The sequence below is a fragment of the Sparus aurata genome, chromosome 21 (genome assembly GCF_900880675.1).
Source record: "Sparus aurata chromosome 21, fSpaAur1.1, whole genome shotgun sequence".
Classification (NCBI taxonomy): domain Eukaryota; kingdom Metazoa; phylum Chordata; class Actinopteri; order Spariformes; family Sparidae; genus Sparus; species Sparus aurata.
Window position 1 is genome coordinate 15,728,458 of NC_044207.1, and position 18,371 is coordinate 15,746,828.

Genomic DNA, 18,371 nt, shown 5'->3' on the forward strand with positions numbered 1-18,371 from the left:
AGTAGAGAGCTGAACAGCCAATGAGATGTGAGATTTTTCGCGTATCAGTAAGTTTAGAGGGGAAGTGTACTTTCTGCAGCTTGTGTGTTACAGTCGCCACCCTGTGGTGTTCAGAGGATAAGACACTGAAGGTCTGACGGACTGCACTCAGTGCTGGAAATATAATATTCAGATTTGATAGGCCAGCTAGCGCATTGATTTACAGTGGTGAACAGTCTGGAACTTGACTGGACTGGAACTACTTAGTAGGTGTCCATATATCAGGGGTTAATGGACACCCTGCAGCCAATCAGAATCGAGTATTCCCCCAGACCATGGTATAATAACTGTTATAAACTGGTACGTAAGACACATATGAACTTTGATTGCTTTTCCATGGAGTCATAATCATACATTTTCATCCTTGAGCCACAGAACTCTACTGCACTCGGTAATCAAATCGTCAGGACTTCCCTACACCAGGAAGCTGTTGGAGAGCAGGGGAAAGCTGTGCTCCTTTCACAATAAAAATACAGCTAAGCTAGCGGAGTTTTGATGCCCCGAAGTATTTGCTGAGACTATGTGTACTGTTGCTGAAGTTTGTCGCTGTTCTAAGCATTATTTGTGGCTTTTTGATGGCGGTTTCTTGTTGGAGGCGTCTGCTGCAATGTACTGTTATCGTGCGGTCATTTCTGAGGATGCGGAAAATAAGTGACTTAGCGCTCTGCTAACTGGATCTCTCGAGAGGGGGTCTTACACAGTGTTAAATAGAGAAAAGAATTGGAATGTTACCTTAAAAATCAAATTCGATCGGTTTGACAATCATGACACCCCAAATAAATATCTCAATGACCTTAAAAAAAAAAAAACACTCATGCTGCCACTGCTTGATGATTCTTTCAAATTGGGAAATGACTGAACCAAGCCCAGTGCCAGGGCCTTTTTGGTCTCTGTCGTAGGACTGTAAAACAGAAAAAACACATCATCACACAGGTAAAAAGTGAAAATTACATTTAAATGAATAGTTTGGAATGTAGGACATAATGAAATACTTACAGTTATTGGCAATGCTAAGGGATTAATCTATAACCAAAGTCTGGTGTTCAAAGTTTTGATTTGGTTATCAAGTAGTTCGTCTGAGTTGACTGGAACAAATAAATAAATAAAAAAACAGTACTCCACAAAACTAATTGAAGTTGTATTGTTGAATTATTTATTCTATAAAACTGCTGTGTCCATTCAATTAGGCACTATTTTCTGTATTTGCTGTGCAACTTTTATCAATGCGCATGTTGTACATGCAAAAGCTTGCATAAGGACAGGTTGTGCAGCAGTCACCCGCAGGCTGGGAACAGCGGAGGCACATTTATATGTTGCATAGCAAATACAGAAAATTGTGCCTAGTGACAGCATTTTTTTGAAGAAATAAGTCAACAATACAAATGCAATGAGTTTTGTGGAGTAAACGTAAACCAATCAAATCAAAACTTTGAACACAGGACTCAGGTTATTAATGAATAACTTTGCATCAACTATATTGATGGTAAGCATTTCATACATGTCCTAAAATTTTAACTATCCCTTTAAAATACTGCTGAAACATGTGTCGTATCTGTACAAGAAAGTAGCTGTAGCAGTTGGAAAAGTCGCCAAGGTGCAATGTTGGTTCTTCCTAACAAATCTAGGTCAATGTCAGACCTCAAAGTAGTGTCCTGTTTTATCTTAAGTGAAATGAAAATAAACGATATCTTATAATATTACTTTTCAAATGAGAATGTTGGCATATTTAACAGGAACCCTATTCAACATAATAAAATACATTTAAAAAAATCAGGTTAAGTACTTCTCTCCAAACTTCTCAATGAGGTGCGATACCAGGATACGGACGAGGAGACATCTCTGGCTAGTTGTGATGACATTATCAACATCAAGGCTCTCAACAATTTGCTTGTCATCAGGTGAGCCTATAAGAATCTGTCGAACATCCTGAGAAAATTGCAAAAACAGACAACATTGCAGATCTATTTATTTATTTATTCAGGGAAAGATGATATGAATTCAAATCAATATCACCATTATTTCAAACTTTTGCCTTGATAATAATTATAAGAACGATTATTAGCTCATAGGGCATCACAATGTGTTGTGGGCTTGTAGAGAGCCGTTTTTCCTCTAAGCCAGGGGTTCTCAACCTTTTGCAAGCTAGTTTATTTGGGACAGGTGTTTAATTCCTTCCTCACAAAAATCCGGGATGAAAATGTCACAAACTTCGCCGGCTTCTCTTAGAATTCTCTGGCATCCTTCTGGGCAACAGTTGTCTTCTGCAAGTGAAGCTGTTGCGGCGGAGAAAACGATTCAGCCAACCAGCACTCGCTGCAAACTCCTCATCTCTGCTGTCACTCACGGTGCGTACATTTGTTTCTCCATCGCCCTGATCATTTTGCGGGACACTCTCTCGTGGCGTGCCCGTTTGCTGATAACTCATTCCCGCATGTTTATCTCAGGCTCCTCTCTAGCCTTCTTCCTCCCTTCTCCAGGCAGCCTGGTCCTGTTGCTGTCCTCCTCAGACAGACGCTGAAGCTCGGTTGACTTTTTTGCCCATCTCTCCCTCTCTTGGGGTCGACAGAGAAACATCTAGCGGCTGCATCTCCCGAGTTTTCCTCTGCATATTTTTGCTGCACCGGAGCTATGGCGATCATCAATGTGATACTGACTGACAGAAAGCAACCACAATATTTGAAATAGCCGAAGAAGAAAAACGTGCAGTGTAAGTGGTCATGTCTTCTTCCTTGATTTAGAAAAAATAAATGAATTAGACCCGGCATTTATTTGGAACCAGCGGTTATTTATCAAAATATACACCTGCACCCTGCGTTTAAAGGGGACCCTGCGGTTAATTGAAACCCGGCTATTATTTGGTAATATACGGTACATTTACACTCCGCTCTGTACGCCAGGGCGGGAACGGTGGCGGCATTGCGCATCCGCGATTCATTTGCAGCCTGGACGCGGAGTTCTGTGTGTCTCCTCTCTGCTCTGACTGAAGGCTGTACTGCTGCGCGAGGTCACTGAGAGACTGACCACCTGTGAGTGCTTTTGGACGGGGGAGGGATTCACGGCAGCACCCACTGCTCGTTGAGCACAGTAACTGCAGAGTGATACGTGCTTTCAAGTCAGAGTCTCCAAACACCACAAAAGTCTCCAATAACACCAGTAAAAGTCGCTAGATTTGTCGGTAGTTGCTTTTGACAAAAAAAGTCGCCAGAAGGATGATTTGTTTGTGTGTTATAATACTCCAACCACTTGCATTTCGATATGGGGGGAATTTTCGTGATTTCTTTTTTTTTTTTTCTGATTTTTTTCCCCCTCCCATCCTGTAGCCTACTCCCCCCCCCCCCCCCCCCCCCCAAGGAGAGTGTCCGCGCCCCACCGGTTGAGAACCACTGTCTTAAGCCCTGTTATATTTTGCCGTACAAACAAGCATGGGGCTAAAAAGGCTAATCATGTAAATTTTGTCAATTATAAGAAAATTCCCATTTTTTATCCAGGTGGATTTGCCGATTGAAGAAAAAAAAAAAGCTTATTTGTTTCTAAATTTTGGCTCTGATTAATTACCCTGCCTAGTGTTGATTAAAAAAAAGTGAAACTCAAGTCTTAATTGTGGAACTTACAAACTGTGGAATGATGTGTATCGTCTGTATCAGCTGATTCACTGGTACCAGAGCTGCTGCTTGTTCCTCCATGGGGGTTGGAGGCATGGCAGTTGATGTGGCATCACAGCTTGTAGGTTGGATAGCAGGGGCAACAGCAGGTTCAACCTTCGCAGAAAATCCATGTTAATATAATAAACAGTGGCAGCCACCTGGTGTCTTTAAAAAAGTGACCTCTAAAACATAACTGTGGCAGTGACGAACACTGTATATGGAGCACATAGACATTAAGTGATTAAACCAAAAATACTTACAGTACAACTTATCACATACCATTAGTCTTTTAAATAACATCCCAGTAGTCCCATGTCAACCCATCTCAGAAGTCCAGTGGTTCTTGCCATCCCGGTAGTCAGATGCTGATCATCCTCAAGCAATGGACACTTTATGCAGCATGTATGGCTAATAACTAAACTAACATGGGGGACAATGTCAAGCTAGATCTTTTTAACATATAAAAACCTGTCAAAATACTATTTACAAGTGTCATACATGCACACAAACACACACACCTGGTGGCAGCCAGCTGATTATCTAAAATAGTCTATAGCGTAGGGAAATGTATAAGCTGTCATCATCCTCTCTGTAGGACTTGGCTGCATGGAGGGGATGGTGATCAAGCAGCTCTCCCACATCTACAGCTGCCAAAACTTGAGTGAGAATCACACTGTATGCAAATAAATGCCTATCAAACCACCGTGTTTCCCACTTCTTTACAACAAGTTTTATTGCTGGTGTGTGTGACATTTGCTCCAGTAGTAAAATTGATTGTATGAGACCAAACTGAGGCTCTCCATATGGATCATAGGACAGGAATACAGTCATGCCTGCTCTATATTCTGTTCCCTTAAAAGTAACCCAGGCTGGCACATACAATTCACTAAAAAGGGGAATACCTTCTAGACAGCTTTGGATCTCTTTAAATCCCTCAATGTTGGCCAGAAATGTACTGTGCCCTGGACCAATGTCTGTATTGTGGCACAACAAAGTTCCACACAGGATATTGTAGCACTGCATCATCTGATGGCGAAATGCCATGGTTTTACAGATGTTTCTGAAGTTGCAAGTTACATGGCTAACCTGTTTGAAAAATGCATGTCGAGCTTCAAATCTCATTGCCCAGAACTGCCTCAACAGTCCGAGTTTTTGAATGACCCCTGGGTAATGGAGCATGAAGTGGTGCTTTGGCCGTAAATGTAGGTGAGGATAGAGCTCCAGGAAGAGGGAGTGATGCTCTTCAATGATTTTGCTTAAGTACAGTGTCGCTGCTACAGTAAGCGAAGGAGAAAAGATGAACTCCATGCACAAGAGTAGAAGGAGTAGAAGTTCCCAATGCTTGTTGTCCATAGGGATAAGGTCACCTATCATTGTCGGCAGTAACCTCAGTAGGCACCACATTTGAGTTGCTGACTGTCGCTTGGAGCCTTCAAGGTTTCTGAGATCACTCTTGCTTATGACAGAAGGTTTGTTACCCTTATCACAAAATCCATAGTCAAAGCTTGTTATTTTGTAATTGAGCTTTTCTAGTGTGAGATGCTTTTGCTCGATTAGCGAATTCAACACAAGCTTGACTTCATAGGGCCCCACCCCTTCCAGTACATCATGCATGATGTCAACTGCCACATTGTCTGACACATGATAAAAAGACAAGTTGTTCAAGACACTGTCTCTTTTCAGGCCTGTCTGGGAGGGGTTGGCTGTATGCAAATCTGCCTCATAACTATTGTGATCTCGCAATAGTGCAGGATCTTCCAGTGTCAGAGACCGCACCACCCCTTTATCTGCTTTGCAAAACCGACACACGTAATTTCCACTGAAGCTTTGAATGTAGCCAATAACGCCATGCAAGCCCAAATTATCTCCAACTACCTGGACCACCGTGAACTTGACAACACCTTGATAGTTGGGGGTATTAACAAGGATGCCATCACTCTCTAGAGCAGTGGTTCTCACCCAGTGGGGCCCGCCCCCCCACTCTCCCGGGGGGGTGCGAGTATGCTACAGGATGGGAGGGAAAACAAAAATCTGGGGAAAAAAAATAAATAAATAAATCACGAAAATTGCCCCATGTCGAAATGCAAGTGGTTGGACAACTATAACACACAAACAAATCATCCTTGTGGCAACTTTTTTTGTCAAAAGCGACTACCGACAAATCTAGCGACTTTTACTGGTGTTATTGGAGACTTTTGTGGTGTTTGGAGTCTCTGACTTGAAAGCACGTATCACTCCGCAGTTACTGTGCTCAACGAGCAGTGGGTGCTGCCGTGAGTCCCTCCCAAGAACAAAAGCACTCACAGGCAGTCAGTCTCTCAGTAGCCTCGTGCAGCAGTCCAGCCTGCAGTCAGAGCAGAGAGGAGACACACAGCACTCCGCGTCCAGGCTGCAGATGAATCGCGGATGCACATGGCCGCCGCCGTTCCGGCGTACAGAGCGGGGTGTAAATGTACCGTATATTACCAAATAATAGCCGGGTTTCAATTAACCACAGGGTCCCCTTTAAATGCAGGGTGCAGGTGTATATTTTGATAAATAACCACAGGGGAAACACCGCGACGTCATCACCATGACGTCTACCGTCACGTCTCTTTAGGAGCCGCAGCGCAGCTTTCTGTGTGAATTACATGAATTACAATTACTGCTCTGCCGCTCCTAAATAAATGCCGAGTCTAATTCATTTATTTATTTTTTTTATCAAGGAAGAAGAAGTGACAACTGACACTGCACGTTTTTCTTCTTCGCCTTTTTCACGTGTTGTGCTTTCTGTCAGTCAGTATCACACTGATGATCGCCATGGCACCGGTGCAGCAAAAAAATAAAAAGTACGACTTGAAATTCAAACGTTCTTTCGTAAAATATGCAGAGGAAAACTCGAGAGAAGCAGCCGCTAGAGTTTCTCTGTCGACCCCAAGAGAGTGAGAGATTGGTGAAAAAATCAAAGTGAGCTTCAGCGTCTGTCCGAGGAGGACAACAACAGGACCAGGCTGCCTGCTGGAGGGAGGAAGAAGGCTAGCGAGGAGCCTGAGATAAACATGCGGGGATGAGTTATCAGCAAATGGGCACGCCATGAGAGAGTGTCCCGCAAAATGATCAGGGTGATGGTGAAACAAATGTACGCCACCGTGATTGACAGCAGAGATGAGGAGTTTGCAGCGAGTGCTGGTTGACTGAATCGTTTCCTCCACCGCAACAGCTTCACTTGCAGAAGGATGCCAGAGAATTCGGAGAGAAGCTGGAGAAGTTTGTGACATTTTCATCCCGGATTTTTGTGAGGAAGGAATTAAACGCCTGACCCAAATTGCCGCCTGGTCTGTTACGTGAGTGAAACAAATAAACGCCCCGGCTATTATTTGGTATTTTACGGTATGAAAACTCTCCCGGCCGGGGAGAGAGACATGCATCCCAGTGCTCAGCTGCAGACACAGCGGAGAGGTGACGAGACACGACTCATCATGACTGACAGGCATCAAGGCCAATCGGCGTTAACTTACCGACCCAATTCTGGACAGCTGTGCTTTTTCCTTGTGGTGGTGGTGGTGGTGGAACTACATTCTGGTATGAACCAGCTTTGGGGGGGGCCCAGCTTGCAAAAGGTTGAGAACCCCTGCTCTAGAGACCTGATCTCTTCCACAATAGGGCACAGGATTGCATCAAGGCCATAGGTCGCTACATCATCGGATTTGTACACTGCTAAAAGGAACTGTGACTGCAAACTTGATAGCAGGTCTGGTGGCAAGCTCTTCAAGATTAAATAAATAAGTCCTAACTTGTGAATCCCAGTCTTGGAACCAAGCGGATTTACTACCTCACAATCATCCTGGTAAATCACAAGTGGGATTGAAACCTCATTCTGGAACAATGGATGCGTTTTGCAAAACTCCCCATCAAAAACATCCTGAATTGCATCACCCTCTCTGCGCTGCCATTCCAGCATGGTCTGTAAAATCCTGGGAATTTCAAGAATCTTGGTCAAAAGGCTCTTTATCGGAATACGACAATATGAATCAGAATTCCACCTTGCCGGACAATGCCAGTGGCAGAGGCTGTTTGCTGAACATAGGAAACCCCAGACAAAAGCTCCTCAACTGGCTGAATGAAGTTTCCAGATTTAGCAAAATACCGCATCTGATTATAATCTGTCTTCATTCCTTTGAAAGGCTCAGCTGCTTCTGAGAACTCCACCCCTAGCTCTTTTACCTCTTGGCTTTGATCAACACCAAACTGATGAAATAAAGACATAGTCTTTGATTGCAGTCTGCTGACAATATCACTAATTAAACTGGAGGTATGCTGAACCACAAAGTTTAAGTTTGAGTATGTCATAGAAGATTTGGATCTAAGGTGAGCTAAAAAGAGGGCCACCCGATTGGTAATGCCCTCTGGCTCTAGTTCATCCCAATCCTCCTCAACTTCCTCATCTCCCTGTGCTGGCTCCATTTCAGCATTCAACATTTCAACATTCTGAACATCAACAGGTGGGGCTGGACCTTCAAAGGGGTCATCAAGAGTATTTCCAACTTCATGCTCCTTTTCCAAGTGTCTTTTAAAAGACCACATGCAAGAAAATGTCCTGCCACAACCACTTTCACTACACTGGAAATGTGTTGATGCTGAGTTTACATGATGTACTGCACGTAAATGCATAAAAAGACTCTTGATACCCCCTGAAATTTGCCTTTTGCACTTAAAGCAAGTATATGCCATCTCCCTAAAGAAACTACTTAATAGAAAATAGAAATAGTAATAGTGTGTGGAAAACTGAAGAATTGAGCATCTAACGTCTCCATCTTAACTACGTACAAGTCCTCTAAACTTCTTGAGGAACTTGAGCCTAGGGCCAGCTCTTGGGATCAGCTGGTTGATGGTAGCTTCATCTAGAAGACGAAAACTTTCCTCATCAATCCCCTCCTCTAAAAGACAAAAATAGAAAACACAAAGACATCTTTATTCTTACAACAGAAGAGCAAAAAACAAAAATGTATCGCTTTTTGATCTGGACCTGGTCTAATGAGGTCTGTAGTCATCAAACAAAAACGGTGAAATCTCCCCTTTAGCATTTTCACAAATAAAATAAACGTTTCACAAATACAATAGCGGATGTCAGGCAAAGTTAATGTCTTACCTAAAATGTATAAAATGTTTTTACATCAAGAAGTGTCACAAAAAACAGACAATCCGTGTACAAACAGTCGCACTGCACGTTATGTTAATTTCCTCTTAACTTTCCCCCTAAGTGCCGACTCGGAAGCTGGCAAATTGGAGGCTAACTTCAGCCGCTGAGATCCAGTAGACGCTGCATCTCCCGGATCTCAGCGGCTGTCATCTTGACGTCCGCGGATGAAGTGATGGACTAACTGCTGTGATCAGCTGTTTCCTGGGTCGCACAGCAGTGCAGGTCATTGACACCTCCGCCCATCTTAACCACGGCAGAGGCGGAAAGTGTACGTTACCCTCCGAGCCGGCAAATCGGCGGACCAAAACAGACCCCGAATATGTCACCCTCTGTCTAAAACAGCGGACCGAGCCACCAAAAGGACGGGCAAATTGGCGGCTTGCTGCCATGTCAAAAAATGGCTTTTGTTACATAACCGCCAAAACTGTCGTCACATCACTGTCGACGTGATGACGTTCGAAGCACAAACAACCCAGGTGCTGAGTCATCTGATGTATGCTGGGTTGATGGATTTTGACTCAGCGCATGAGTTGCACAAAAATAACCCAAGTCCGATATATATAACCCATAATGGGTAAAACATGTCATAACCCCGCGGCTGAGTAGATAAAATAACCCAGCTGTTTTTAGTGTGCATTCATTTTATGGAGGAGGGGATGCTGTTTTCAGTTTAGGCTTGTCAAACATACTTACAGCACTGAAAAACAAGTAACAATACCTTGAAACCTGTGTTTCTATGGGTTTAAAGTCCTCTCTATCTTTTGGTATAACATTACAATTGTCACTTTTGATCATCAGAAATCCAAAATTAGTACTACTAAGAAACAAACTGCAATATAAAGACCATGGAGCAAGTTTTTAGTCGCTTTTACACATACATTCTGTAATTGCACTGTAAAGAAGACTTGCCTTTGTTTTTTTTATACCAAACGGACCAGTGCCGGCATAACACAGCCCCAGTCTGTTGTGGCTCTGTTACTGCTTCTGCTGGCGAGTCGGAGGCAGAAGGAAACTGTCCCCACATTCTGCCTCTGTAACTTTTATACACACAGCAAGGTGAAATAATAGTGTAGGTTAAAATGGGCTCTTGATAAGGGGTCCCCCTTACTATTTCTTTTCATTTCCGCTGACTGCAGTTGGTGGTTATGTGTATCATCAGTTTATTTATATGGTTAATTATATAGCAGCATTCACAAACAAGGCAATTCAAAGTGCTAAAAACAAAACCTATGACAACTAAAATACATAGTTAAAGATATCTGATCTATTGGGAAGATGCAGTAAACAATACTTCTTTAAGCCCTGAATTTAAATAACAATTTTCGCAGACCTCAGGTATTCGGGAAAAGCATGTTCCAAAGGTGGGGAGCATAGTGTGCTAGTAGAAGAGAAGAAAAGAAGACAACATTGCGATGCAAACAAAGCAGGTTATGAAAACATTAAAATAAAGATTTGAATACTTGTGTGGAATATAATGCATTCACCATGTTTGCTAGGGTCTTAAGGATGCAAATATTGGATTTTGGAGTAATGTAAAACAGACCGTTTCCAATGAGAACTGGGACATTTGAAAACAGTTTGGAAATTGTATGTTGATGCTGTAAACAGTTCTCTCTATGATCGTTCCTCTAAACACTGGAGAAACCTTCATAGTTAGGAGTTACATAGTAACATTTTCCACTAGCCACTCATCACTTAAGAATGTATGGGAATAGTCTACTCATGGTACAGTATGCTCTTTCTTCTTTCTTCATCTTTATGGGTTAACCCAGCATGTTTAATGATCCATGTTAGAGGCTGTGTTAAATGGCCATATACTGTTTTTTACATCATCTTTATAAAGCACTTGCCTATCTGCACAACTCTGCTATAGACATAAGATGTTGATCATTGATGCTAACTTCTTTGAATATGTTGTTTGTTTTTTCAGTTCCACTCATTAGCTCCTATGTACTACCGAGGATCAGCTGCTGCTGTCATTGTCTATGATATTACTAAACTGGTAAGAATAAGAGTTAAACATGGGTTGGATGGTGACGTGGTTAGTGGTCCAAAATTCCTAACCAAGATGATAAAGTTAATTACTAACAACACTTCTGATTTGCCTGCCAATTTTTGAGGGGCTCGAGCAATGCCCTTCACCCCAAACTGTCCCACTGTAGCAGAGCAGAGGCTAAGTCTCACCCTTGACGTAAAATTCAATTACTTTTCCATCACTCTGGGATGCCTTGTTTCCATGACCTACAAATGTCATTCTTTCCCCGTCTGTTAATGGAAACTTGTCTGAAAATCATTATCTAATGTGATGAATGTATGACACAAGTTGTAAAAAATGTTGTACCACATTCTCATAAAGAGCCCATCCCAGAGGTGACCGTGGTGTGTTCTTGTTGTTTAGGACTCTTTCCAGACACTGAAGAAGTGGGTGAAGGAGCTGAAGGAACATGGTCCAGAGGATATTGTTGTAGCCATAGCAGGGAACAAGAATGATTTAGGAGACATCAGGTAAGTTTTCTTCAGCTCCTTTTACACAGGCAGTTCAAGGCCTTTATTGTGCTTAGCTTTTCTGTATATAAAGTATGAAGACGGGCGTTGTTCTTCCTATGAGGTGGAAACAGAGGTAGTAATGCAAAATCTATCTTCATACAGAATTGTAAGCCAGCAGGATGGTAAAGGCGTGTGACGTTTTGACGTAACCAACGTCAGATGTTAGTTTAAGGTGTGTGACCAACAACTAGGTGATTTAAAAAGCAGCTAGCAGGAGCAGGACAACACAAAGAGGAAGAGCAGCCACTGAAAATGTCTGTAAAATGAGTTCCTTATCTTGCATATTTATCCAAAACACCCTGACCCTTCTTCTTTTATATCTTTATCTCCAGCAGACTTTCACAGAACTATTTAGAGATGAAACGGTTGAAAGTGATTGATGATTAAAATGTTGATTTGCCATGATGGGAACCTTGTTAACTGTGAAATGACATCTTCACTTACTGTAGTCTCCTTCTCTTTCACAGGGAAGTCCCTATGAAGGAAGCTAAGGAGTTTGCTGAATCTATTGCAGCTATTTTCATCGAGACTAGTGCCAGAAATGCTGTCAACGTTGAGGAGCTCTTTCAGAAAATCAGTAGGTTTTATAATGCATTTCCTGTGTGTTGTTTCTGCTCCATGTTTGTCTGTATACACTGCACCAGTGTTGATATATTCTGAATATTTGAAATGATCTGCAGTATTTATTCAAATGTGCCAGCTGCACTTTCCTGCTCGCTCTCACACGATGCACTGTGATCAGAAGTAAATTTACGTAGATGCTGAGTTTTAATTTAAAGAATTAAGATGTTATTTGCTCAATATTGTACCAGTTTTTCCCCATGGTATCAGAAATCTATATTTCAAGGTATTGTATTCTTATTTTGTGCTATGTAATCTAACATTGGATGGACTAGTCTGATAGTATGATATCAACATATCAGCCCATAACACTGCATAGCAGACAACGTATACGCTAATACTGATATATCTGTGATTGGCCAGTTATATCAGCCAACTGATATATCAGTTGGACTCTGGTACGACACAAAAAAGTTGAAAAAACCTGTAATTGCTCTCACCTAACATGACTCATTTACTGTTGATGTTTCTATAAACGTTTTACATTTTAGACATTGTGCTTTGTGCTCTGCTTTCATTTCTTCAACTTTGTAAGTTTTAAGCATTTTTCTGTCACGATGTATGGCAGACACAGTCCATCGTATTAGTTTTTCACATCTCAAATTACTTATTTTAATTAATGACGTTCTAGAAATAAATCTCTTTCATGTGATTAGCTGTTGGTGTGGTGTTTTTTTTTCAGTATGAAATGTATGAAGAACAGCAGTTTTCCTGGTATTGTGTTTTGTTTTTATATGGTACTGTGGCCAGCAAATATTTAAAGGCCATGTGTAGTGGATGTTAACCAGGATGCACTGCCATATACACTACTGTAGTAATAATACAACACCCTGTTCTGTGTGTTTAGGTAAACAGATACCACCCCTTGAAAACCCTGAAGTAGACAGCAACGATTCCTTCAAACTCACCAGACAGCCTGCTCCGTCCACCAGGAGGTGCTGCTAGTACCAATGGTGGCGGATGAGATAACTTCCCACAGCACAAAGACGGACTCCACCAGCACAGCACACAGTCCACAATGCACACAGTGTCTTACTCCTTGGAAAGACAAGACAGTGGACAGACAGAGGTCAGCTTGTAGGTGTGGTCAACTGCAACATGAAACAGAAAAAACCTGCCAGCAGTATTACATGTGTCATTGCACATATTATTATATCATTTATTTGTAGCAGTTTTGGCTTTGATGAGGTTAGGAAGCAGAAAGCCTTCAGTTTGTCCCCCTCAGGTGGTGTTTTACATGAATTACATTAAGATTTCTGTCTTCAGGCCACTACAAATAGGCAGTTTATCCCATTTTCCATAGTAATTTAAATCCTTAAATTGACAACAAGTGATCTAGCTGAAGTGCTTTTTTAAAGGTGGGTTTTGATGCAACTGCATCTTCATTTTAAGACTCGACTGCTCTTTAGATTTTCATTGCACTGTGGCTCTAAAATCGGACACATAAAAATGTTATCTTAAAAAAATCTTTATTAAGGCGACGCCTTTCCTCCATCGAGCTATGTACAATTATATATCACTCATGTAAAGAATTACATTAGAATATTTGAATGAGACGTTGTCGATGTCAAACCCTAGACAAGCATTCAGTTCTGTAGCTCAATGCAGTGGCCACTCTGTCATGTGTTTTCACACACATTTGCTGTATAAGGGACAACTGTACTGTTGCAGAATGCAGCTTAGAGGCCTAAATCATAATTACAGTATGACACCCCCTGTTGAAACACTGTGACCAATACTAGAATTGTTTACATAGTGATTTGTTGAAGATGTTTTCTACATGCTGAAATGTGTTGTGTGAGATTTCACTACAGGGAATGATGACTGCCAAACATGAGGTTTAACCTGAAAATTAGTTACATTTATACTGTCCTGACCTGCATGTATTTTAACCTTTGTGCCAAAAGGGCTGTGTTCTATATACTAACCAATCTCTTAGGAAAACCAATTAAGTTTAGCTTGCCAAAAAAGTGGAAAATAGGGTTAAAGTGAAAATAGTCATTTGCCCCGTTGTTTAGACAAAAATTATGCCCATTGTTTGCTGCTGTTTCTGTGGCAATAGTGCCTTTGGATTTGACCACTTGAGAAATTGATAATGGCACTTTTGCTTACATTTAGAATAGTATTAATTTGGCTTTCGTGTGAAGTGTTGAAACAGTCACGCTACTCCTGAACAGTATTTTTTGATAAGCGCATTGAGTAGACATGGACGTTGACCTAGATACAATGAGGATTTCTTGTTTTAAATTTCCTTAGCTCAAAAAACATGTTTATGTTTACAAAATTTAAATGTATGAAGAGGCTGTGAGGCAAAATTTCGAATTTTTATTGCAATTACAGTCTAATTTCACTGATATGTACTAGAGGTGGGGTAGGGAAATCAATTCGTATATGCATTGTGATTCTTTCTCATTGCAGAAAAGTGAATAAATAAGTGGAAATTTAAAACCCAATTCTTGACATTATGATCATCTGTAAAAATGATGCAAGACCCTGCAGTACGTTCCTCTCAGCTCAGCCAATTGGATAGTAAGACGTAACAGACATCCAGTGAAGCATGGGCGACACTAGTTCATGCATATCTTTCTTAAAATGAAATGTAATGGATGTAAACATGTCATGGTCATTTAAATTATGGATCATTACAAATACACTAACTTTTAAAAGTGGCAATGAGTCAAACGATGAGAAAAAATAGATACTGTATACAAATTAAAAGTTTGGATGCTTCGGGATGCACTGATAATCATTTTATAAACACATTGTAGACCTCTGACTCAAATTGAATTGAATCTTTGAGGTCCCTACAGATTCCCACCCCTAATATGTATCATTCTCTCTTTAATGTAAAGTCATGCCAAACTCCCTTCAAAAGTCTTTCAACTAATGTGGCCTTGCTTACTGTAACTAAACATATAGTACATAGCTACCAGAAAGTGATGTAACATGACTTCCTGAATCCTGAGTTCCCACGGGAAAATGTGTGTCACATCTGTTCACCAAGGATGTGTTCCTTCAAAGTAACATCAGGCATATCGGTAGAATTTTCCACTAAAATGTAACACAGTGATGAGATTAAATCGACGGTCTAAACTGATTTAGAAGCAGCTTGACGTCAAATTTTACGAGCAGATTGATCAAAATGTCATAAAACAGAGATATTTCCAGGTTTGAAATGGCATTACCTCCTTACAAGAGAATAAAATGACATACTGCACAAACAGATTTTATTAGGTTGAATGTTGACATTGTGAAGAGATTTCCAGTGATTATATTCGTCATCACACAAGTGCCTTTTTTAAATGTTTTCCTAATCAAATGTATGACATGGCTAAAAGGTCCATACTGCTAGAAAAATGCATGAATTACTTTACTAAACCAGTACAGAGGAGTTGTATGCATAACAGTCAACTTTGAAACTGCCAATTATCTGCAGCCATCTTTATAATGTATACATAAGTCATGCTTCCCTGTATCCTCTGTAGGTCAGATTAACTTTGTATATTAATCAATGTAATAAAGTTGTGATTATTCTATTTTTCTGTTTGTCTTTGTGTAACTTGACGAAAAGGTTTGTGTTTCTAAATATTAAAGACACCAGAACTCTCTTAAAGGGTTACAATATAGCTGCTCATTCATGTTTGCACATTTCAAGTTTTGTTGACAGACAACGGCGGACTGAAAGAGAGAGGAGGGGATTCATTAAGAAAAGGTCATGACTTGGATTAACCTCCTGGCGTCAAGTGAAAATGACACTATTTGGTTGCACAGTATGAGAGAAAGTTTTTGATCCAGTCACTGCAGACACATTACGTGAGAACAGTGGGAACATTGCACCGTGTTTTATTTAAATTAACATTTTTGCTTGCTTCCTAACCCTTAAAAGAAGCTCCAAGTGGTAAAAGTGGTATTTGTCTCACATAAATTGTTTACTTCAACCCCAAAAATAAGAAACGCTTAACAAATTTGTCTTGTGTTGTCTTGTTTTGTACATGCATGGTTCACATGATCTTTTAAAAGCTGTAAACTGTACAAATTACACGCAGAGTGGAGCATACTACAGAGTCCTATTCAGTACACCGCAATGGATTATTTCCTTCAGCAGCTTACAGAGGGGAGGTCTACACTTCTTGTCACGAAGATGGATTTAACCATAGCTGACAGTTGTCAATGTTTTCTAAGTGAGCAAAAGAGGGCAAACACTGTCTGAGACTTCAACATTCCCATCCATGAATATCTTTAACAATTTACTAATTATTTTCTTTTCTTAATATAATATATATATAATATTCTTCCTTTTAAGGACTCACATCATCATCAACCAAAAAGATTGTTGTTTTTCTTCACCCAAGTCAGAGTTGCCTTGAAGCCAGACTTTAGCCCGTATTAGAGAAACTGTGTCTTGATGCTTTTCTGCACTGACTTCAGCATTTTAGAAATAGCAGGGTTCTTTGTGACTATGTCTAGACAGATGTGACAGTGATCCTGCAGTTTGACCTGCTTAATAACAAGAATGGCTAGTCAGTCTTCAAAGAAATGAAAAATAGACTTTTGTCTACAGTTTTTTGGCTCTATTAAGTCCTACACCTTTAATAATACATTTAATAATTACATAAAAACAGCCATCTTTTTTGGTGAGTTCTACATAATTTGGGCCATCTGAAAAGCAATAAAATAATACCGTGCTGATAATGTGCTGTTTGAAACTGACAGTCGGTCAGAGACAGCTCTTATGGGAGGGTGAACACAGTTAATAATAGCCAACTTAATGTGTGGAGAAAAAAGTGGCGATGGACGATGTTGATGAGAAATGTTACTTATATATATTATATATGTATTATTCTGATAATAAATTGTATTTCCATAAGCACTCCTGTGAGAACGGACTATGCCCCATAATCCCACACAACATGTAATCACTGTGACAGGAGTGGCCCTATTGCCAGAATATATTACATTTTGAAAATAATGTATTTTGAGGTTTATCTTTATTGTGTAGGATAAAGACAATAAATAGCTATGAGGAAGGCCCAGGCCGATATAGAATAGTCACTATGTGTTGATGACGACGTGATTTCAAAGGTGCACTATGTAGTTTTGGGAAATACATTTTATTCAGAAGAGAGAGATCTTATTTAAATTATGTTTTTAGCCTACACAAACTAAATAAACTGAATAAACAAACTGACCTTAAAGGACAGGACAATTTCATACTGCTTATATGTGGCAGACCCTGTCACCTTTCCAACTTCAGTTTGTGTAAAACTAATGAAACTGTGAAATATGAAATTATAAAGATGACACAGCCAACAGAAAGCAACATTGTCTTGTTGAATGGACACCAAATCTTGAACTTATTGTAGAGCTGCTCCTGTATATTATTATTATATTACTGACAAAGTACTCTTTCACATATCTGCAGTCGTCAGTATGACAGATTATTGTGATTTTCATATTCTTTTAGCACTTTTTCTGTGCTGAGTTGGTGGCCGTGTTGGTGTTGGTGAAGTGTGTTGAGCGAGAGGATATGGTTCACTGAGCGGTTTAACACAAAACAATATGATATTTGACTTTAGTTACGACCATCGTGTGCAGTTCATGGCACAAATCAAGTATTTTCTCCATTCACTACCACACAAGGTTTTTCTGAAATAAGGTCCCATGGGTTCCACTGAAAGGGGCTTGACTTTAGATCTCTTTAGAGTGGTGTAGTGATGATATATTTTTGTATGCCAGCCTGAAAGTTTGCATCATCCTGGTTCCCTTGACAAAAAGCCTAAAGGATATTCACATTGGATTTTGGATTATTGCCTACAATAAGCTCTGATACTTACACATTTTGTTCAGCAGGATAAGCGCTAATTAAATCATAATTAGTAAAAAACTAATGTCAGTCTCTAAATAGACCACATTGCGGTTGCACGAATTAAACGTCACCAACACTGAGCGTCTTATGACAGTTACTATAAATGTTCACTATATACTGATCAATGTACAAGTTGTAAAGTGAGAGTTAGAATACTATGGAACTAATGTCAAGCCTGTAAAGATGGACTAGTGAGTAGATGAGACTCCGTGTTTGGTGTGATGACTTTCAATGTCCTTGACAACTTCCGTAGTCTCCACTGTTTTTAGCATAAGCATTTTATGGTTCAATTGTGGGACATTTAATGATGGATTTTATATTGTAGAACAAAACATATACATATCTTAAGCCTGTGGTACCTTATTTCAGTCATTTAAGTGAAAACACAAAAAACAAAAAAAACAAATATTTTCTTTGAGAGGAGGTAATGGGATGTGCAAAGATTTGAATGATTTCTTGGATTTGGACTACAACT

At 40.3% G+C, this 18,371-nt stretch overlaps 2 protein-coding genes across 3 annotated transcripts in view; one reads left to right on the plus strand and one right to left on the minus strand.

Annotated features, from left to right (window-relative positions):
* The window catches only part of rab31 (RAB31, member RAS oncogene family), a 28,983-nt gene extending 13,417 nt beyond the window's left edge, over window positions 1-15,566 (plus strand). The window contains exons 4-7 of the mRNA XM_030402806.1: window positions 10,793-10,864; window positions 11,261-11,367; window positions 11,877-11,986; window positions 12,878-15,566. Of these exons, the coding sequence (XP_030258666.1) occupies window positions 10,793-10,864; window positions 11,261-11,367; window positions 11,877-11,986; window positions 12,878-12,975 (387 nt within the window). The 3' untranslated portion in view covers window positions 12,976-15,566. The remainder of the gene's footprint in view (window positions 1-10,792; window positions 10,865-11,260; window positions 11,368-11,876; window positions 11,987-12,877) is intronic.
* On the minus strand, window positions 1,827-5,502 carry LOC115572583 (uncharacterized). 2 transcript variants are annotated; one of them, XM_030402805.1, is made up of 3 exons: window positions 3,963-5,502; window positions 3,651-3,797; window positions 1,827-1,965 (listed from the first exon to the last, which is right to left on the minus strand). In XM_030402805.1, the coding sequence occupies exon 1, from the start codon at window positions 5,295-5,297 to the stop codon at window positions 4,224-4,226; it is 1,074 nt and encodes a 357-aa protein (XP_030258665.1). In that variant the 5' UTR covers window positions 5,298-5,502; the 3' UTR covers window positions 1,827-1,965; window positions 3,651-3,797; window positions 3,963-4,223. The 2 variants fall into 2 exon arrangements, with proteins under 2 accessions (XP_030258665.1, XP_030258664.1); XM_030402804.1 differs by having other exon boundaries at window positions 3,651-5,502.
* Window positions 15,567-18,371: the final 2,805 nt, after the last annotated feature.

Coding starts and splice junctions, on each gene's coding strand:
- LOC115572583 (XM_030402805.1), bottom strand. CDS start 5,297: ATGCATGATGTACTGGAAGGGGTGGGGCCCTATGAAGTCAAGCTTGTG.